At 37.7% G+C, this 23671-nt stretch overlaps 1 protein-coding gene across 3 annotated transcripts in view; it reads left to right on the top strand.

Annotated features, from left to right (window-relative positions):
- Positions 1 to 23420, top strand: part of LOC127442467 (low-density lipoprotein receptor-related protein 8-like) — a 162511-nt gene extending 139091 nt beyond the window's left edge. For 2 of the 3 annotated variants that reach the window (XM_051700521.1, XM_051700519.1), the window contains 7 exons: positions 6704 to 6822; positions 6986 to 7125; positions 11664 to 11805; positions 12138 to 12290; positions 13813 to 14070; positions 14314 to 14382; positions 16143 to 23420. In XM_051700521.1, the coding sequence (XP_051556481.1) occupies positions 6704 to 6822; positions 6986 to 7125; positions 11664 to 11805; positions 12138 to 12290; positions 13813 to 14070; positions 14314 to 14382; positions 16143 to 16474 (1213 nt within the window). In that variant the 3' untranslated portion in view covers positions 16475 to 23420. The remainder of the gene's footprint in view (positions 1 to 6703; positions 6823 to 6985; positions 7126 to 11663; positions 11806 to 12137; positions 12291 to 13812; positions 14071 to 14313; positions 14383 to 16142) is intronic. The other variant, XM_051700520.1, reaches the window with a different exon arrangement.
- Positions 23421 to 23671: the final 251 nt, after the last annotated feature.

Genomic DNA, 23671 nt, shown 5'->3' with positions numbered 1-23671 from the left:
GTGGCCAAAAGTTTGGAATAATGTACAGATTTTGCTGTTTCGGAAGGAAATTGGTACTTTAATTCACCAAAGTGGCATTCAACTGATCACAAAGTATGGTCAGGACATTAATGATGTAAAAAACAGTGCCATCACTATTTGAAAAAACTCCAACACCTTATCCTTGAGTAATCATGCTAAATTGCTAATTTGGTACTAGAAAATCACTTGCCATTATATCAAACAAAGTTGAAAGCTATTTGGTTTGTTATATGAAGCTTAACATTGTCTTTGTGTTTGTTTTTGAGTTGCCACAGTATGCAATAGGTTGGCATGTCTTAAGGTCAATATTAGGTCAAAAATGGCAAAAAAGAAACAGCTTTCTCTAGAACCTCGTCAGTCAATCATTGTTTTGAGGAATGAAGGCTATACAATGCTTGAAATTGTCAAAAAAAAAAAAAAAAACCTGAAGATTTCATACAAAAGGTATACACTACAGTTTTCAAAGACAAAGGACAACTGGCTCTAACAAGGACAGACAGAGATGTGGAAGAACCAGATGTACAACTAAACCAGGATAAGTACATCAGAGTCTCTAGTTTGAGAAATAGATGCCTCAAAAGTAAAGAGAAGACTCAGGGGTGCCTTATGGGAAGAATTGCAAAGAAAAAGCCACTTTTGAAACAGAAAAACTAAAAGAAAAGGTTAGAGTGGGCAAAGAAACACAGACATTGGACGACAGATAATTGGAAAAGAGTGTTATGGATCTTAATCCCATTGAACTTTTGTGGGATCAGCTAGACTGTAAGGTGTGTGAGAAGTGCCCGACAAGACAGCCACATCTATGGCAAGTGCTACAGGAAGCGTGGGGTGAAATGTCACCTGAGTATCTGGACAAACAAGAATGCCAAGGATCTGCAAAGCTGTCATTGCTGCACATGGAGGATTTTTTGATGAGAACTCTTTGAAGTAGTTTAAGAAGTTCTGAACATTTTTTTATTTCTTTCTTTTATTTTTTTATTATTGTAATAGTAATTTTTCACATTATTAATGTCCAGACTATACATTGTGATCAGCTGAATGCCACTTTGGTGAATAAAAGTACCAATTTCTTTCCATAGAGTAAAATCTGTACATTATTCCAAACTTTTGGCCACCAGTGTATATATGAGTGAATAGTTGAATATGCACATGATTGTATTGCCACATTGGAGAGTATTGGGGGCAGTTTTCATTGTTCATAAGGTGAATGGCCTGAGGGAAGAAACTGTTCTTGTGCCTGGCTGTTCTGATGCTCAGAGATCTGTAGCGCTGGCCAGAGGGCAACAGTTCAAAAAGGTAGTGTGCTGGGTGAATGGGCTCCAAAGTGATTCTTCCAGCCCTTTTCCCCACACTGGAGGTGTACAGTTCTTGGAGGGTGCGAAGGTGAGTACCAATAATCTGCTCAGCAGTCCAGACTATCCTTTGAAGTCTCCTGATATCTGACTTGGTAGCTGAACCAAACCAGATAGTTATTGAAGAGCAGAGGACAGACTCAATGACTGCTGAGTAGGGCTGGATCAGCAGCATCTGTGGCAGCTTGAACTTCCTCAGCTGGCGAAGGAAGTGCAACCTCTGCTGGGCCTTTTTCACAGTGGAGTCAATGTGGGTCTCCCTCTTCAGGTCCTGTGAGATGGTAGTGTCCAGGAACCTGAATGACTCCACTGTTGCCACAGTGCTGTTTAGAATGGTTAGTGGTTCAGTGCTGGGGTGTTCCTCCAAAAGTCCACTATTATCTCTACTGTTCTGAGCGTGTTCAGCTCCAGGATGTTTTGAATGCACCTGTGAGCCAGCCATTCAACCTCCCTTCTGTATGCAGACTCATCGTCATCTTGGATGTGGCCGATAACTGTAATGTTGTATGCAAACTTCAGGAGGTTGACAGAGGGGTCCTTGGCGGTGCATTCATTTGTGTACAGGGAGAAGAGTAGTGTGGAGAGCACATCCTGGGGGCACCAGTGCCGATTGTACATGTGCTGGAAGTGAATTTCCCCAGTCTCACTAACTGCTGCCTATCTGTCAGAAAGCTGGTGATCCATTGACAGATAGGGATGGGAACTGAGAGCTGGGTTAATTTGTTCCATAGGAGAGCAGGGATGATGGTGTTGAAAGCCGAACTGAAGTCCACAAATAGGATTCTTGCACAAGTCCCTATTCTGTTTAGATGCTGCAGTATGTAATGCAGTCCCATATTGACTGCATCATCCATAGACCTATTAGCTTATAGGCAAACTGCAGGGGATCCAAAAAGGGTCCAGTGATGTCATTCAGGTGGGCCAACACCAGTCTCTCAAATGACTTCATGACCACAGATGTCAGGGTGACAGGTCTGTAGTCATTAAGTCCTGCAATCTTGGGTTTCTTTGGGACAGTGATTATGGTGGAGCATTTTAAGCAGCTGGGAACTTCACAGTGCTCCAGTGATGTGTTGAAAATCTGTGTGAAGATGGGGGCCAGCTGGTTGGCACAGGCTTTTAGACAAGTGGGTGAAATGCCGCCTATGATTTCCTTGTCTTTTGTTTCCGGAATACCTGGCACACATCCTCTTCAAAGATCTTAAGTGCAGGTTGAGTAGCAGGAGAGGGGAGGAGGTGGGTTGCAGGAGGTGTAAATGTTCGTGTGAAGTGAAGGTCAGAGCGGGTGTGGGGTGTGAGACTGGGCTTTTCAAATCTACATTAATACACATTGAGGTCATCAGCCAGTTGGGGATGTTGTCTTGTAGTTGGTTATGTCTTTCTGGCCACTCCACACTGATGCAGGGTCGTTAGCTGAAACATGTTTTCCAGCTTTTCAGAGTAGCTTCTTTTAGCTGCTCTAATCTCCATTGTCAGTGTGTTTTTGGCCTGATTATAAATGATTGTATCACCACTTCTGTAAGCATCCTCTTTGGCCTGACAAAGCTGCCTGAGTTTTGCTGTAAACCATGGTTTCTCATTGTTGTATGTTAAATAAGTCCTAGTAGGAATGCACATGTCCTCACATAAACTGATATATGATGTCACAGTATCTGTGAGCTCGTCCAGGTCAGTGGCTGCAGCTTCAAAAACACTCCAATCAGTGCAGTCAAAACAGGCTTGTAGTTCCAGCTCTGCTTCATTGGTCCATCTCTTTACAGTCTTAACAACAGGTTAAGCTGATTTTAGTTTCTGTCTGTAGGTTGGAAAAAGATGAACCAGACAGTGATCAGAGAGTCCCAAAGCTACTCTAAGGACAGAGCGATATGCATCCTTTAATGTAGTGTAACAGTGATCCAGTATATTTCGGTCTCTGGTTGGGCATGTAATGTGGTGTTTGTATTTGGGCAGTTCACGTGTGAGGTTTGCTTTTTAAAAATCCCCAAGAATAATAATGAGTATGGGTGTTGTTGCTCCGTGTCTGTGATCTGATCAGCCAGCTGTTGCAGCGCTGTGCTCACACGCACGTATGGAGGAATGTAAACACTCACCAGAATAAACGAGGAAAACTCATGGTGAGTAGAAAGGCTTACATTTGAGGAAGAGGAAGAGCACTTCTTAATTAGGGCAGCACATCATCTTCAACGCTGTTACATCTGTACACCAACTAGCATGTTCCACCGCATCTCGTTTTCCCCGATAACTCCGCGATGCGATCCGATCTGAACAGCTGAAAGCCTGGCAGATGTAATGCGCTGTGTGGAATGGTTTCACTCAGCCAGGTTTCAGTGAAGCACAGAGCAGCAGATTTAGCAAAGTCTTTTTTTTTTTTTGTACAGGTTAGAAGTACAGTAGTTCGTCCATTTTTTTAGGAAGAGAGCGGAGATTCGCTAGATGTATGCTTGGCAGTGCGGTACAGAAGCCACGTTGACGCAGTTTGACCAGCGCGCCAGCTTGCTTCCCTCGTTGGCATCTTTTAGCGTGCTTGTACAGCACCGCAGCTCATCCAAATAAAATGTCCAACAAAATGTCTGAATTATCAAATACCGCTAAAAGTTATCTGGTGTTTGCTGCCGAATATTTAACAGTTCGTCTCTGGTGAAACTGATTGAAAAGACATTACTAAACACAGCACAAACAAACAAAAACAGCAAAAGAACTGGAGAGCTCCACACCGAGGTGGCCATCCGCTGCGCCATCGTATGCCAAAACATATTAGTAACTATTAATAAGTTAATCTCATGCAATACATACTGTACTCTGAAAGTACCCCAATCCAGTCAAATCTAATCTCACAGACCAGAAGGGTTTTAAAGGCCACTGAAATGTTAAGAGAAGGTCACAGTCACATGCCCATGGGGTCTGTGGTGTATTATGGAAGAGATGTTGTTAAATTCTGTTTTATTATTCCATAGAGATAACCTTTCCTTTCAAATAAATAGCAGCAATCATGCTTTTTCAGTTATCATCATTCAATCACGGTAGTTACATAAAATGACACACTTGATAATGGACATTCTTGTTTTAATAGCTTATAGATATTATCAATTAATTGCTAATAGAGTTCAATAGGAATAAAGAATTTAAGCTCTTGTGATAACCTTACCTCATACAAAGAGAGCAGCAAACATGTAAGTCTTACCATGCAAACATTTACAGGAAATGAAGCGAGAAATGGTTTATGGAACTTACTTATTTGCTTTAGCATTTATCAGCCAAGGATTGTCCACAACTTTTCAGTTTCATTCAGTGCCTTGTGTTGGCAGCACAAAAACTCAAATACTTAACACTTAAAAAAATAAAAAAATAAATAAAAAATATTTTCTTTGTTCAGTCCTGCATTGCCAGAATTTGGACTACTGGCATATAGTCTGGTTAACTTTACAGTTTATTGTAGACAAGAATTGCCAACTCAGACAGGAAGAGACTTGTAAATAGTGTTTAGATTACTTCTGAAATGTAATCAGATACTTAATACAAATTACACAACTAAAATTGTAATAATAATAATAATAATGTATAATATGTTAAATAAAAATATAATGTATAATGTTAAATAAAATATATAATATATGTTAGACTGCACATTTGAGGTAATCTGATTGTTTATAATTGAAATTGAAATAACTGATTATTTCATTTTAAGTGTACCAATTTACACTCCTTTACACACTTTCAACATTAGTAAACATAAATATTAGTTTTTATTTGCAAGAGTCGTTTAAGGGACTGGTAAATCTGAAACTAATGATACCACAATAATAGACCTGGACAGGAAATGTTAACAAGCCTTCTGTTTTTTTTTTTTTTTTTGCATGACAGCTATAACTGTTCCCCGCAACTTTGTACAAGGTACCAGCTATACATCTGTACCGCCAACTCACATAACGCATATACATAACTAAACCAGATATAAATCAAATGCAACAGCAAGGCATCATAAGTCGAATACATGTTTGTTTTTTTAGTTTTATGTAAAAGTGTATAATGGGTAAGCAGAACAACAGTAACAGATGAAATGAGTAAAAAAAAAAAAAAAAAAAAACATATCTGAGATTGTCCATTGAAAGAGAAGATACGTTGATGGAGATGATGGAGGTGTAAAAATGTAAATCCGTGAATTTAGTGATCTAGTAGCAATAATCCAAATGAACAGTTACATCAATATAATCCAAATGCTTGTGATTGAAAACAATCCATAAGGTGATGTAGCACAAATGTTCTTGTATGAAGGTCCACTTTGAGAACTCCAGACAGTTGAGCATAAAGCTTAAGAATAAAGGCAGAAATAAAGAGTCCTTCTAAGAATAGAAGAAACAAACTAATATTATCAGTGGAACCAGGTAATAACAGAATTCAGGTATAAACAAAACATGGGCAGCAACCACAAACCATTACAAAAACCAAACTAAAGAAAATGCACATCATGAAAATAGAAAAATAAATAAATCTAACATTGATTGAGCATGAAACCAAGGTTTCCCAAACAGGACTCTGAGATAGTTACAAACAATAGGGTAAGCCATGCTTCCTTTGCCAAACACATCTCTCTTTTTCTTCTTCTTCTTCTTCTTCTTCTTCTTCTTCTTTCGGTTTTGTGGCGGTTGGCAAACAAACTTATTGTGCATTTCCGCCACCTACTGAGATGGAGTGTGGAGCATCAACGTTGAGGAAAAAAATAAATAAATATAAAAAATAAAAAATAAATAAATATCTGTACTAAATTATTTTCATTAGATTGGTTGCTTTTAAATATTCTAGTAAAACCTTATAAACTTCTGGTGACTTCCTTAGCAAATTCTGAAGTGACAATCCGTTCATACCTAATGACTTGATTTGATTTTTGAGCATGCCCCTTTCATTATTATATCCTATGCACTGTAATAACACATGCTCCACTGTCTCTGGTAGTCCACATGTGCTACACAAGCCTATATCATGTTTTCCTATGATATGTAAAGACTGATTAAATGCTGTATGCCCTATTCGGAGATGTGATATAACCGAATCCTCCCTTCTATTACCACAAATCGATCACTTATGACCTACTTCCCTTTGAATTATGTACAAGTGCCTTCCTTTTCCCTCCTTATCCCACATTTCTTGCCACATTCCTTGTATTGCTCTTTTTATCAACCCTTTGAACAGCTCTCTTCTTCTACCACTCACCTGCTTATATACCAAATTATAGGGTGCTTTGACTACCCCTAGTGGTGGGTGGTAGAATTACATTTGGAGTAACCTAGTAACAGGTTGTGACTGTTACACAGCTTTGCTTTCAACTTTCACAGGTTCATGTACTGGTCTGACTGGGGCATTCGGGCCAAGATTGAGAAGGCTGGCATGAATGGTGTGGATCGGCAGGTGTTGGTGTCTGAAGACATTGAGTGGCCTAATGGAATCACTCTAGGTAAGAATTATTAGGGTTATCGCCCCCCTTGTGACCAGGAGGTTGAACTCAAAGTGAGAAAAGTCTAAAACAGCTGAGCTTTAAGCACTCTTTATAAAAACTGTTAGTGTGATTTTCAGCATCCAGGCTGCTTGACTGTTCTGTCATGTCTCTGTGAATGCAGATGTGGTTGGCAAGCGCTTGTACTGGGTGGACTCCAAACTGCACCTGATCTCCAGCGTTGATTTAAACGGGGCCCACCGCAGAGTCATCCTGTCCTCCATCGAGACTCTCGGCCATCCTTACGCCCTTGCTGTGTTCGAGGTGAGTGTGTGTATTTTTCCAGGTCTACTCTCCACCAACACTGTGGCTGATGATTTAATCATGTCTTGTTTCATGAGAGAGTTTTATGTTACAGCAGTTATTCAAATTCTCTCATAGTCGGTAGTGTCTTTTAGTGACCTGTGGGTATCTGTTTCCATTGTGTACCTGATATACAGGTGCATCTCAATAAATTAGAATGTCGTGGAAAAGTTCATTTATTTCAGTAATTCAACTCAAATTGTGAAACTCGTGTATTAAATAAATTCAATGCACACAGACTGAAGTAGTTTAAGTCTTTGGTTCTTTTAATTGTCATGATTTTGGCTCACATTTAACAAAAACCCACCAATTCACTATCTCAAAAAATTAGAATATGGTGACATGCCAATCAGCTAATCAACTCAAAACACCTGCAAAGGTTTCCTGAGCCTTCAAAATGGTCTCTCAGTTTGGTTCACTAGGCTACACAATCATGGGGAAGACTGCTGATCTGACAGTTGTCCAGAAGACAATCATTGACACCCTTCACAAGGATTCATTGCCAAAGAAGCTGGCTGTTCACAGAGTGCTGTATCCAAGCATGTTAACAGAAAGTTGAGTGGAAGGAAAAAGTGTGGAAGAAAAAGATGCACAACCAACCGAGAGAACTGCAGCCTTATGAGGATTGTCAAGCAAAATCGATTCAAGAATTTGGGTGAACTTCACAAGGAATGGACTGAGGCTGGGGTCAAGGCATCAAGAGCCACCACACACAGACGTGTCAAGGAATTTGGCTACAGTTGTCGTATTCCTCTTGTTAAGCCACTCCTGAACCACAGACAACGTCAGAGGTGTCTTACCTGGGCTAAGGAGAAGAAGAACTGGACTGTTGCCCAGTGGTCCAAAGTCCTCTTTTCAGATGAGAGCAAGTTTTGTATTTCATTTGGAAACCAAAGTCCTAGAGTCTGGAGGAAGGGTGGAGAAGCTCATAGCCCAAGTTGCTTGAAGTCCAGTGTTAAGTTTCCACAGTCTGTGATGATTTGGGGTGCAATGTCATCTGCTGGTGTTGGTCCATTGTGTTTTTTGAAAACCAAAGTCACTGCACCCATTTACCAAGAAATTTTGGAGCACTTCATGCTTCCTTCTGCTGACCAGCTTTTTAGAGATGCTGATTTCATTTTCCAGCAGGATTTGGCACCTGCCCACACTGCCAAAAGCACCAAAAGTTGGTTAAATGACCATGGTGTTGGTGTGCTTGACTGGCCAGCAAACCCACCAGACCTGAACCCCATAGAGAATCTATGGGGTATTGTCAAGAGGAAAATGAGAAACAAGAAACCAAAAAATGCAGATGAGCTGAAGGCCACTGTCAAAGAAACCTGGGCTTCCATACCACCTCAGCAGTGCCACAAACTGATCACCTCCATGCCACGCCGAATTGAGGCAGTAATTAAAGTAAAAGGAGCCCCTACCAAGTATTGAGTACATATACAGTAAATGAACATACTTTCCAGAAGGCCAACAATTCACTAAAAATGTTTTTTTTTTATTGGTCTTATGATGTATTCTAATTTTTTGAGATAGTGAATTGGTGGGTTTTTGTTAAATGTGAGCCAAAATCATGACAATTAAAAGAACCAAAGACTTAAACTACTTCAGTCTGTGTGCATTGAATTTATTTAATACACGAGTTTCACAATTTGAGTTGAATTACTGAAATAAATGAACTTTTCCACGACATTCTAATTTATTGAGATGCACCTGTATGTGTGTAACACCGGCTAGTCTGTGTTTGCGTATTTTTAATACTTGCAGTGCATCTGCCCATTATAGTGAATTTAACTGCTGTGGTCACCAGCACTTAAAAACAATAGCTGATATTGTATATCAGTATGTTCAGGTGAATAAATAAATGCTTTGAGTGTAATTAAAGGGTAGCAATATCTAATAGTCCCTTTAAATGTAAACCTGAATCAAAAGTTGAATTATTTGCTCTAAATATTCATTTTCAACATCCTATTTCAAATATGTATTGTATTTTTATGTGGGACATTTTTTGCTGCTTAAGCTCAGCAGTCTCCATGGAAACGTCGGGGTGGGGTCCTGTGTGTCGTTCCGAGTTCTGATATGAAGAAAGCAGATTAAAGTATTTGAACAAATCACCACAGAAGTTAATCTCACAGCAGAAAAGGACTGGAGCAGAATGGTGATGCTGAAGGGCTTTATCTGTGACACTTACACGCCAGCCACACAATTAAAGCTCTTATTACTTCAGCTTAAGTCTGGAGAGGGAACCCTGCCTTAGCTTTCACTCTAGTAACAGAGATTTCACATAAAAGAATGTGCAACATTTTAATGTGAAACTTTTCTTGGCAGCCTTATTAGTTGAGAGAAAACAGGCTAAGAGAGAATACATAGGATGCCCCTTTTTGAATTGATTTTCATTGTTTCAAACAAGCCTCCATATCTGTGATGCAAACAGATTGATGAAGGGCTGCTCTGCCTGCAGTGCTGGGTGATTACATCTGAAATGTAATCGGTTATTGATTACCAATGACACAATTTCAATTTTAACCAATTATGGAATCTTTTCAATTACACTTTTTAGGTAATCTAGTCTGATTACTTTTATATTACCCATTTCATAATTTGATGAAATTATAATCCTAAATATTGAGTACTAATTAACTCTCCTTTCATTTAAGAATGGAAAATTGCTATTTGTCTGCTGCTGAGTAAAAAAGGCTCTTAAAGGGTCATAAAAATTAATGTTACTCAAAGAGAATGGGTACATGCTTGTATTTGTAATTGTAAAATATTTGTTATTTAGAAGATGAGAAATAGGGATTGGACTTTTTTTATCCAGCTTTGAAATCAATAATGAGAGAATGTCTCTAGATATGTTGTAGAGATGAATTTGCACCTCCTCATAATTATTCATTGGAAGGTGTGGCCTTAACCAATGACAAGCGCTTTTTCTGCCATTTTGGAAGTTGCATGTGACCAACATCTCAGAAATGTTCATTTGCAATGTGTTTTTACTGAAGAGTGTCTGGAATTATGGACATGTGGATGAGGGTTTGTTGAAAATACATTATTTTGAATGTAGTATACAAACACAAATAGTTTGGTGTTTATTTGTGCATTAATTTAGAAACCACATTTAAAACAAAAACCAAATACCCTGTGTGTATTTGTGGATTGTATTAAGCACTTTTTATGCAGTGTATACATTTTGGTAGCTACATGCACACATGGCTAGATGTTACATAAAATATTTAAAATACAGACCGCTCAGACTGGTGTTTTAAAAAAATTAAGGAGCAGAATTAGTAAATGATGCACAAGTTATTGCATTTGGCCAAATGGTGATGTAATTAAGAATGTAATCATATAAACCATAAAAGTTTTACTTTAATCTGATAAAACGTTTTAAAATGTAATGAAATCCAGTTACAAGTACTTGAGTTGTGTAATCTGATTACGAAAATCCATATTGTGTGTAATCCGTTACTACCCAGCACTGTTTCTGGTTCCCCTTCATTTTCTAAAGCAAGCATCACTGTTACTATTGCTCATATTTAGGGTTAGGTTAGGTTAGGGTTAGTATGGTTAGTTGTTATGCATCAAAGTTAAATGCTAACCCTTAGTATATAACTTTGATGCATAACTTGTCCCGCACTGTTTGTGTTTGAACACGAATGATTCCAAAAAAATTCTGCTGATTGTTGAGGAGATTTTCAAAATTATATTCAAACAGGTTGATTTTCGCCTGGTGAACAATAAACAGGTGAAGAATTCCACATATTTTCATTGAATGAGGGACCTGAACCATATCTAGGGACAGAAATGTCATAGAGTCTTGAGGTGGGCTCTTTTGACCAGTAAGCAACCAGCTAACGACTGCCCAGAACTTCTTAGCAACTTTGTCCACAACCTAGCATTGTAGAGGCGAGTTTTGCACAAAGCATTTTTACATTGAAAATCTAACATCGTCTCAAGACAACTCATAATATTTTGTATGAAATGGTGAAATGGTAAGATGTCATACAACTTGGTTTGTACGAAAAGGTACGACTTTTATTCGCCAAACCAGACCAACCAATCAACAAACTTTTCAAATCGAATTTCAAATCGATACAATACAGGCATTAAATATTAGCAAGCCTCCTATCCAACACTTTATGTAAGAAAGGAAACATCATTGAACACATTTGGTTACTCATTTTATATTTATTTATGCAATAACAATGGCTGTTATCAGTAAACTGAAATACGCTTCCCTCGTCTTGTTCTAAACCTAATGTTTTCTGTGGAACACAAAAGTTATTTTCCTATTGAAATCATGATTTAGGTTTAGGGTTTGGGTTAGGGGTTAAACTTAGGAGAAATAGCATTGTAATAACATTGTTCGTTCTTTATTTTTCACTATGGGAGTAAAAGTCATACATTTTTTGTACAAGCCAACTCATTTCTTAAGATTTCGCCATCTTGTACTAATTATTACGATTTGTCATAAGACCGGGATGTAAAAATCTTTGCTTTTGTGTCTCTTTCAGGATCGAGTGTACTGGACGGACCGCGAGAATGAAGCCATCTACAGCGCAAACAGACTCACGGGTCAAGATGTAACCAGCCTCGCAGAACACCTTAATGACCCTCATGACATTGTGGTTTTCCACAAGCTGAGCCAACCTGAGGGTGTGTGTTCAGCTCAGCTATTTTTATGTATTTGTTTTCCCTTTTTAAAATTTATGATGAATGGTCAACTACAAACGGTTAATAATCCATGTTATGTCAGATTTCTCACTTTTGTAATTCATCACCTGTCATTTTTGCATTAATTGGCATGTAAGTCATTTTGATGTAACAATTTGCTGGTGAAGACAATGAACGTCAACAGTTTACCGTTAAATATTAATCATAGTGTAAATCTCCTCAGACTGTAGATGAAGGGTGCTTCACCCATGTGATTTACAGAATGACGTTTGTACCAATGGGTGATTAATCATTGTATGTGTGTGTTTGTGCAGCACCTGACAGCTGTAACCTGGGCAGCGTGACTAATGGAGGCTGTGTCTTTCTGTGTCTACGAGCCCCTCAGATCAGCGAACACTCACCCAAATACACCTGCTCCTGTCCTGATGGAGAGGAGCTGAGCCCTGAAACACGCCAATGTGAACCCGGTGAGCTCAGCACACTGTCCCTTAGGCCAGACACATACTCTATGCAAGGACATAAATGCGTGGTCCAATTGTAGATGCTTATCAGACATTCTTGCATTACTGTGGTGGTAACTAACTTCAAGGGGGCGAGTTACTTTCAAACGTCTATGCCATTAAACTGGATGTGTTAATATTTAGGTAGAGAGCGATAAACATATATGATCTAACTCGCTCAGCAAGATTCTCTTCAGACCGTTGCTTCGCCATCATGAAAATAATTGACCTGAAGGAGAAAACTGTAGGAGACAGTTGATATCGGTCTGTGCTAGAGGTCTGCACAGGCCTTAAGTTGAAGCCCAAACCCAGCACGTACCCAAGACTGTTATGTGACACGACTGGTAATGTCACATTTTAAGCTTGAAACTGATATCGCTCACCCTCTTTATAATTTCTCCTCCAAGCAAGTAAATTTGTTGCAGTGAGCTGTAACAGTATAGTAACAGTTTACATAAATATTTTTAACAAGGCACATCGGCACGTCAGCACACCAGGGCAAAAAGGAAAAAACACTGCCTTACCGTTTGTCAAGCGCTGAAACTTTGCTGGGTGCAGAACAATCTGGAATCATGTGTAACAGTGTAACAGTCACATAAAGTCCTCTTTGCAACCTGAACTTCTTCATAACGTCGAATCTTTGTGACAGCTGTGCTTAAAAAGCAAAAATGAAACAGAACGCAGGTGTCTCGAGATGTATTTATAGAAATTGGCCCGTGCGAGACGCTGAGAAAAACAGCGAGACGTGGTGCAGCAGTCAAAGAAGTCAGTTCAGCGTGTTTACACAAAGCATTTGAAAAATAGCACAGACGCACACAAAAACACATTCACTGTGAACAACCCTTAACTCGTCTGTTCAGGCGTGTCATTTTTCATTAATAATAAACCGAAACCAAACCTGAGCCTGAAGTTATACTGAAAAAACAGACTTGAACCCGGCCCGAAACCTGGCGGTTTGCCAGGTCCTGTTGGGCTCAGGTCAGGTAGCAGAGCTCTAGATGCATGAAATTGAGCTTGTGTAGCTAGAAGCGACTCCATTCAAATACTTGCACAGAGTATGTTTTGTGCCTTAAGGCCCAGGTATACCTTATTTTTTGCATTCCGGATCGGATCACAACAGTCGATCGCATTGCCTTTCAAAGTAATCATGCACAAGTGGAAATGAACGCGTTCGACGGCTGTGCACTATGACTGCTTTGTGATAGTCTTTTAGTAAATTCAATGGGATGCACATGTGCCGACGATGTGTACATACAAAGGACTGTCCGCAAGTTAAGAAAATTTGGGCCACACGCGGACAGTCCGCGCAGACTGTACTGATGACTAAATATGCGTCATGCATACTGTGCGCCTAGCGATCAGCAACGTGGACAACCAAAGTATACTTTGGCCTTTAGGCTGTAGGGGAACAGAGCAAAGCTTGATTATTTGATTACATACATTTTTATACAGTTGCACTAACCCCTTTCATGCCATTGAATCTCCATAGTCCAAAATGAGACTGCTGTAACACCCACTGCCCCCATCAACATCACCATGGAAACAGTAACAGGGGCTGGTCAGGTACCGGAGTTTCCTGCGGCTGTGACATCTCAGTCTGATAGTGTAGCTGAGACCAGTACCTCATTGCTCCTCACTTACAGCACAAAGGAACCGCCTGCAGTCTTCTCAAATGTTACAGCAGAGCATATTCCAACCCAGGCATCAAGAACCACACCAGGAGACATGAGCAACCTGTCCCATCAGTGTAAGTGAATGTGGTGTGAATCAGAGTACATTGGCCCCAGAAAATCTGGACACTTAAGCCAGAACATAAACATATATGAATGTCATTGCATTAGATAATAAATAGCCAATACTTATGTGTATGTTTTCATCCTAATTAGCACAACAGCTTGTATGCAGAGACTCAGTTGGGTGATCTAACTGTAAGGACAAGTGTATATATCCAAATATATAACTAATTCTTCTCTGTCTCATTCTCCTCCAGCTGGCAATGAGTTGTTTCTCCTTGGCCGCAATCTGACAGTGGCAGTGCTTGGCGTTGTGATTCCTATAGGTATGTACATCTTCTACCTCTCTTGCTCCGAGGGGCCGCTAGGGTCCTGCTCTGTGCTATTTTGAGCATAGTTTGACACCAGTGTTACTCACCAATGCTTTAACTGCAAGGTGATTGAGCCCGGGGCAGCAGACTCAGCTGTATGTAAATGAAGTTAATATATGTGTGTGTGTGTGTTGTGTCTGGCTGAATTTAGATTCAGTTCACTTTATCATCCTTGTGAGTCCCAAGGGAGAAAGAAATTCCCTTGGGAATATTACAACAAAACTGACTAACATCAAACTTGCTGCATTGCAGAGGGAACAGATGTTATGATTTATTTGATTTATTTTAGTTTAGGGTATTTTAGCAGCATGCAAAGTAATATTTGTTAAGACCACATAATCTACTCTGCTTATTGAATAATCAGATTGCAATGAGCTATTTGGGTGAATCTCACGAAACCAATATTACACTTCAAAATCAAAAGAAAGAAGCAAGAAATTAAATTTAGCATAAATGAAATGTAGCCTATTTTAGTACCATTAAAATTTTTTTCATTGTGACATTATTTTCATGACAATTAAGCACGCTTTACCCCCAAATTCTCATTATCGTAATGCAGTAAGACAAAACACACTTGTTTTCAAGATATATTCTCTGAAAATAAGTCTAAATATCTTATGAAGTATATATGTTATGTACTTCTTAAGTTAGTGTATTGGTTTTAAGGCTATAATATTGAAATATGACCTGAACTTGTTTTTGTGAGATTTACTTTGCTGTCGTTGGTTTCAATCCAGTCAATTTAAAGGGGTAGTTCATCCAAAAAGTAAAATTCTGTCATCATTTACTCACCTTCAGTTTGTTTCAAACCTGTATGATTTTCTTTCTTCCGTGGAACACAAAAGAGAATTCAGCAGAATATTTCTGTCCTCTGTGGGGCATGAAAGTGCCTGGACACTATGCTTTCATTGTATGAAAAAGCACAACATGAACATTCTTCAAAATTTTATTTTTCTTCCATGGAAGAAAGTCATATATACACTCACTGAGCACTTTATTAGGAACACCTGTACACCTACTTATTTATGCGATTATCTAATCAGCCAATCCTGTGGCAGAATTTCAATACATAAAATCATGCAGATATGGGTCAGGAGCTTCAGTTAATGTTCACATCAACCATCAGAATGGGGAAAAAAATGTGATCTCAGTGATTTTGACCGTGGCGTGATTGTTGCCGCCAAATGGGCTGGTTTGAGTATTTCTGTAACTGCTGATCTAGAGTTTACTCAGAATGGTGTCAAAAACAAAAAACATTAATTGAGCGTCAGTTCTGCGGATGGAAACACCTTGTTGATGAGAGAGGTCAACAGATTATGGCCAGACTGGTTCGAGCTGACAGAAAGTCTATGGTAACTCAGATAACCACTCTGTACAATTGTAATGAGCAGAATATCATCTCAGTATGCACAACATGCTGAACCTTGAGGCGGATGGGCTACAACAGTAGAAAACCACATTGGGCACTTTATTAGGACGATAGTGTTCCTTATAAAGTGCTCAGAAGTGTGTATTTGGAACAACATGAGAGTTGAATTTATGACAGGATTTTCATTTTTGGGTGAACTCATCCTTTAAAACCTCCCATCTCTCTGTCTTTCTCTCCCTATTAGTCTGTCATTTTTTTGTCTGTCTGGCTGTCTTGTCAGTCAATCCACTGCCAGTCAAATGTGCGTTAACATGTTCACTCACGGCTGTGTGTTAAACACATGCAGTTCCTATTGTTGCCACAGTGGTCTTCGGTGTGCTGTGTGCCGGTGTATACCTCGTGTACCGCAACTGGAGGCGGAACAGCACCAAGAGCATGAACTTTGATAATCCTGTCTACCGCAAGACCACAGGAGAGACGGAGGAGGACGACATCCATATCGGGCGAACTGATGGGCTCGCTGGACACCACCACCCTTACCCTGGACCCGTTGTGGGCATGACACCAGTCAGTACGGGGACATGCCCGCCCTTCATTGCTCTGCCTTTGGGGACGGGCTTACCAGACCCAGCCACACACTGGTACACAGAGCAGCCTACCATCTCTAGTACTAAGTGAAGGGAAGAAACTCTATAAATATTGTGACTGCCTGGAGCAGGACTGAGATGCGGCTGCAAAGCTATGCAGGTACTGAGGGAGTGACAATTTTGCGAACTGAATCATTCTTAATGTGGCCAGATTTCATAGTGCAAAGACTGGATACACGCTGTAACAGGTTGGAAATTTGTGAAGGAATGTTGTCTGTATTTCAGAACCATATTCATTTGGCACATTTGGTCTCATAGAATCACATTACTATTCCTACATTTTTGCAAAATTGTACATGCCTCATTGTACATCACAGCAGTTTACTTGTGAAATGAACACTAGAGGAACTACAACAACAATGACTTTTATTCACACAAATCATCACTTATTTTCCGCCCTGTTCCTTACACAATGTCGTCTTATGACATTAAACACTTTTTCTGTAGCGCAAGGCAATATATTTTAAAGTTTCATTAAAAAAAATCAACATTTACAAGCTTGTTTGAGTGAAGTCAAACTGAGTAGTTCAACTAATTGAGTGGTGCACTTTCGATGCAAAAGACCGGGGTACGAGTCCTGAAGAGCATGGGCGTCGACACATAGGTTGAAAGTATCATAGAAGCAACATAAAATGACATTTTTCATTTCTCATTTGCTTTTTATGACACTATCAGTTAGGTTTAGGTCTAATGTTTAAGGTAGAATGGTAGGTTTTGTAGATTTAAAACTCAATACAGCATTAACCTAAAAAAAACTAATCTGTCCGAGAGTAAATTTAACTCAAATAAGAGAACTTGTCCTGAAATTGTCCTTGTTGACAGCTGATGCTCTCATTATTAGCATGGCTTTCTAATACTTGTATTAATCAAAAACATAAAAAATACTCTAATTCATTATTTATGTACAATGCAGCAAAATATATTATTGTAGTGGAATTTGAAGGATAATTCATATGTGTTTACATTAAGGTACATTTTTATAGGTTACTAATGTTGAATAAGTGTTATTAAGCATTTATTACCTGTGAGGTAATCTATCTGGCTCACTATTTGGCAGGTATTGCATGATAGTTGCCCTTTTGATTCATATTGTTTTAACCGCATATCAATGATTTATAATGCATTTGTAAATTAATTAGTAATGATGGTACTACAAAAATGATGATGTTAGGAAATTGAAAAAGGATTAGTGTGGAAGAGACCTAAAACTGTTCGTCTGTATCGCAGACTGTACTATGGAAGCCCTGAACCACACCGTGAAATTTTTTTAAATTTTTTTTTTTTAGGTGTCTAGTGCCTTCCAGAGCCTATGTCCTACAAAAAAAAAAAAAAAAAAAAAAAACTCACGTCTCTAAAACATTTTTTTTCTCTCAAATTTTTTTTTCTTTCTCAAAAATTTTTTTCCTCTCAATTTTTTTTTTTATCTAAAAATGTTTTTCTTTCAAAAAAAAAATTAAAAAAATTAGCATGTGGTACCAACCTTGGCCACCAGGTGCCACTATCACTAAAGGCGGATTTACACAGGACGAGGTGGGCGGCATGCTTTGCTTTGTGATCTTGCCAGTAGAAGTGCAATAATGCCACCCACTGCTTCAGCTCAGTTACTGCATCTATGAGGCGATTACTGTAAATATTGTATTTGTTTTCATGTAAGTGATTGCACTTAAATAAAATGCCACTTATTTTTTCATAAAATGTTTTATAACTATAAATATTGTAATAAGCTATTTTTGTATTAATGTAAAATTATAGTATCAAGGCTAAACAATGTAATTGTAAATATTGATGGCATCTTGCCACCTGTCTCCACATTTGATGAGTTTCTCATTTTCTTTGCTGACTGAAGAAACAGACTGCATGTTACTATATAGTATAAATAACATCACATCAATAATTAAAATGGGAGGGCTATAAATGAACATTCAAAATCCACAAAACACTCTGCCAATAACCCGCCTGGACAATTGTATTTTCTGTTTATCTAAAGTTGATGTTTCAGACACCTGTTGCAGAAGAGAAAATTTAAGTATACGGTCCATGGCACATCTGTATACATTACACAGTCATCTATTTTCCAAACATAAAATATACATGTTTCCGTAATCTATTTTCACCTGGTACACCAAATTGTCCACACAGCTTTCCATGTGACTAATTTCCTATTTATGTCTCTATAAACACTCTAAGAAACGTTATTTGTCAAGAGGAAATTCAGCAACAGCGCGTATATTCGTCTCCATGTTGTTTTTGACTACATAAAAGCTGTGTGTCGTTTGATTGGTTGTGAATAAATTCAGCTCTGATTGGTCAATGACAAGCGGCAGCTGCGGAAAGATAAAATATTTTTATCATGCGCGGTGTGCTCCACAAGCAGTTGTGCACAACAAAGTGGCAGGCTTCTTGTAAACGAGCTTGGAAAGCAGCGCCGCTTCGACCGCCACATCCGTTTTGGCGCATGCGGACTCTCTCTCATTGAAAATGAATAGGGAAAGTGCGGTGACCACGTCTTGTGTAAAACCACCTTAAACATGAAAACAAGGTGACAGATTACAGCTGTGGTACTTGATCTGTTGATTTATAGTGGTAAAATACTCTAACAAGAATAATTTGCAAATATTAATCAAGGAAAGAAATATTATATTTGAGAGTCTACTAATACATGAAATACTACATGAAATAATACATTAAATTAATATACCTCAGGTTACATATGTTTCATATGGCATTTGTTGTCAAGTGGGACAACGTGAGTTATTTCTGATTGTTTGATGGCATTCACCACTGGGAATATGGATGCTGCTATTGATAATGTGCTTTTTTTATTTATTTGTTGGCCCATGTAAAGATGCACTAGATACATAAATGTCTTTGACCGTTGCGACGCCTCACGCTGTTTTCAGTGCTGTGTTTAAAGGGATGACTTGTGTTAACGTTGCCTTTGTAGTGACAGCTGCCATCTGTCACCTTGTAGGCATAAGATTTCATGCTTACTGATAGTGGCACCTGGTGGCCAAGGTTGGTACCACATGCTAATTTTTAGCTAGCAAGCAAAAAAAAAAAAAAAAAAAAAAAAATGTGTTGCCTCTTGAGGACAAAAAAAAATTGAGAGAAAAACACATTTTGAGAGAGAATAAAAAATTTGAGAGAAAAAAAATTTGAGAGGAAAAAAAGTTTGGAGAGAAAAAAAATTAAGACAGAAAAAAAAATTTGAGAGGAAAACAAAACTGAAAGAAAAAAAAGTATATAGAAAAGAAATTGCAAGACATATGCCTACAGGAAGGCACTAGACACCTAAAAAAAATAACATTTCACCTACTGAATTTTTTTTTTTTTTTTTTGCACGGTGTGGTTCAGGGCTTCCATACTATACAGTATAACTGATCTATCTTTCACCTGTTCTCTGATCGCAGACACCACAAGAACAAGTTTTGTTTTTCTTTTTTCAGTTAAGTGTTTTATCAGCAATTTACACGCTTTGAGAAAAGCATGACCTTTTAGGTTGTCAAGCTAGAACCCACCCAAAAATTAAGCAAAGGACAAGCAAAATAGCAAGAAAAAAATATCATGTCCTACTGTAAATAAAAACAAAATATTCACAATACTATCCAGTTTCTCTGGGTTTGTTTAGTCCATAGAGAGGCATATTTTTTATTAATCTCGCATGCAAATGAGAAGCCATTGTCCTGGATTTACACGACTGTCTGGTGAGGCTGCACATTCATCCTTGTTGGACTCCAATGCACTGCAGCTTTAGTTTGGCAAAGACCTGAAATAGGCTCAGTACCCTGGTTAGTGCAGCAGCTCTGGTATAATCACATTGAGTCGAAATTGGTGTTACGTGGGTCAGCTCGAGTGCGTTAAAGAATGAGGTTTCTAGTGGTACACAACAAGCCATGTTTCACTAGGTGTAAATGGTTCTAAATCAGTGATAATTTATGAAATGTCCCAGTTTCACATATCTGTTGTTTTTTTTGTGGGGGGTGGGGTGGGGGGGTGTTGCATGCTGAACAGGCTTGCAGTGCCGCCCCCTTACATTCAGTTTCATTTTGTTTATTCATGCATGTAGAAACTGGGTAACATGTGCGGATCACCACCCCAAGGGTTTAGAATAGCTTCAGACACTGAGCTAAAGGTTACAAAATCACTATGTTAACGTCTAAAAACATCAGAATCACGTTAATATTGGAAAAAAAAAAGTGGCTTTGACTGGCATCTGAGCAGACAGCCTGCTCAGCAGATTTAACACTCATGCATCACTGTAATAGATGTATTGACCTTTAAAGGTGCTTCGAAAGGACATACATTCCAAATGCTGGACATTTACTGTATTTGTGCGGTTGTTTTTTGTTTATGTGGTTAGGGAATGTTTCGTTTGGTCTCAGGGAGATGGTACAGAGTGTTTGTGGAGTATTGGAAAGGATTTTACTTTATCAATGAAAATTGGCGTAGGAATTCCATAATGTGAACAGTGCCATTGAGAAAAATGTTGAAGGTGTAAACATTATGTAGGCCTAGCTAAAATGACATTTTGTAAGAGACAAGTTTCTTAAAAGGTGGCACTTTCCAAAAATGTTAAAATAGTAGCTTGAAAAACTAAAAACACCACTGGACAATAATACTGCTGGTGTTACTCCTACGAAAACATGTCTGTGTCATATTTCACCCCAAAATAAAAAAAAACCATATTTTGCATAAGGAAAATTAACTCCATTTTTCATGATAATTAGGCACATACCCCTGTAATACATACATTTTATATAAATCAGCATAATTTAAAGGCACTACAGCAAATACTACCATGTATAAATGTTTTGTAATATAATGTAATTTTTTCCCCATTACAGTAATGAGGATGAGACATTTTTTCTATTACAATAATGGGAATGAAACATTTTCTCCATGACGGTAATGAGAATGAGATGTTTTTTTTTTATTTTTCAATTACAGTAATGAGAATGAAATTTTCTTTCCCCCCCATTACGGTAATGAGATGTATTTTCCATTATGGTAATGAGAATGAGATTTTTTTTATTTTTTTTTCATACAGATGGTTTTTTTCTATGACGGTAATGAGAATGAGATATTTTGTCCTAATGAGAGTGAGAGGTTTTTTTTCCCATTACAGTAATGAGAATGAGATGGGGGGTTTTTCATGACGGTAATTAGAATAAGACCTTTTTTTTTCAATGACGGTAAAAAGAATGAGACATTTTTAACATGAAAATTAGATTAGATGTTTTTTCCATTCTGGTAATGAAAATTAGATGGGGTTTTTTCCATTACAGTAATGAGAATGAGACATTTCTTCCAATATTGTAATGAGAATGAGACATTTTTTAACATTAAGGTAATGAGAATGAGATGTATTTTCCATTATGCTAATGAGAATTAGATATTTTTCTATTATGGTAATGAGAAAGAGACGTATTTTTCATTATGGTAATGAAAATGTGATGTGTTTTCCATTACGCTAATAAAAATTAGATGGTTTTTCCATTATAGTAATGAAAATTAGATGGTTTTTTCCCATAACAGTAATGAGAATGAGACGTTTCTTCCAATACTGTAATGAGAATGAGACATTTTTGAACATTAAGGTAATGAGAATGAGATGCATTTTCCATTACGTTAATGAGAATGAGATTTTTTTTATTATGGTAATGAAAATGAGACATTTTGTATTACGGTAATGAGAATGAGACGTATTTTCTATTATGGTAATGAAAATGTGATGTTTTTTCCATTACTGTAATGAGAATGAGAATTTTTTTTCTATTACAGTAATGAGAATTAGACATTTTTTCCATGACGGTAATGAGAATGAGACATTTTTTCCAATGCTCTAATGAGAATGCGGGAGGACGCACATGTAAAGTGGTAACCCCCAGGGCCCGCAGTACCTTAATGCAGCCCTGCTCATTAGGCAGGTTTTTGTTAGAAAGACTAGCTATTCATTCACAGATTATACAATCAGATGTTACCTCATTAATAAAGAGCATCACTTTAGGATTTAAAATGCAGTCTCCCTCATAAGAGAGGAGCACTAAAAATTCAGAGTGTGTGTGTGTGTGTGTGTGTGTGTGTGTGTGTGTGTGTGTGTGTGTGTGTGTGTGTGTGCCTGTGTGTTAATATGTGAGTTTAGAATACATGTACGTGTGGTTTGAGGTAAACCCTTTTGTGTGTAAATATGTTTTCATACAAATACTTTTGATAAATCTTTGTAAAAATGTAAATAAGATTTTAGAATACAGTATTATTGAATTAATTTATTTGAAAAAACATTTTTTTTAATTGTTTTCTGATGATAAAATCTTATATTCAGCCAAAGTGTTTCTGTGTTTCTTTGTATTTTTTGCTGTTGGTATTTTACAGTATTTATGTTTTTACTTTTAAATTTGTTTATTATTTTCACCTTTTTCAGGTGTTACAAAACATTTAGTTTTATTTTAAATTACATTATTGTACTATATTTTGTAAAAAAAAATAATAATAATTGTGTGCCTTGTTTTAATTCTGTCTAATCTGTCACTGCATAAACTTTATTGTGTCATAATGGTCTTATTGTATTTCAAATATTGCTTTTTATATGTCTCTCGATTGATTGATAAAAAAATGAATTAAAACGTCTGGTGTCTTTTGGACTTTTAACTTTTTGAAAATGTTTTAATGTTAATCATATTGCAACATGATCACACTGACCTGAACCCCACTGAAAAAATTTGGAATGTGATCAAGAGGAAGATGGATGGCCACAAACCATCAAACAAAGCCGAGCTGCTTGAATTTTTGTGCCAGGAGTGGCATAAAGTCACCCAACAGCAATGTGAAAGACTGGTGGACAGCATGCCAAGATGCATGAAAGCTGTGATTGAAAATCAGGGTTATTCCACCAGATATTGATTTCTGAACTCTTTCTAAGTTAAAACATTAGTATTGTGTTATTTATAAATGAATATGAACTTGTTTTCTTTGCATTATTCGAGGTCTGAAAATACTGCATCTTTTTTGTTATTTTGAGCAGTTGTCATTTTCTGCAAATAAATGCTCTAAATGACAGTATTTTTATTTGGAATTTGGGAGAAATGTTGTCAGTACTTTATAGAATAAAACAAAAAAGTTAATTTTACTTAAACACATACCTATAAATAGTAAATCCAGAGAAACTGATAATTTTGCAATGGTCTCTTAATTTTTTCCAGAGCATTTTTACCATACTGAACCAGATCTT

This window comes from Myxocyprinus asiaticus, chromosome 6 (assembly GCF_019703515.2).
Source record: "Myxocyprinus asiaticus isolate MX2 ecotype Aquarium Trade chromosome 6, UBuf_Myxa_2, whole genome shotgun sequence".
NCBI classification, from domain to species: Eukaryota; Metazoa; Chordata; class Actinopteri; order Cypriniformes; family Catostomidae; genus Myxocyprinus; species Myxocyprinus asiaticus.
This window is presented reverse-complemented; position numbering and strand designations above follow the sequence as displayed.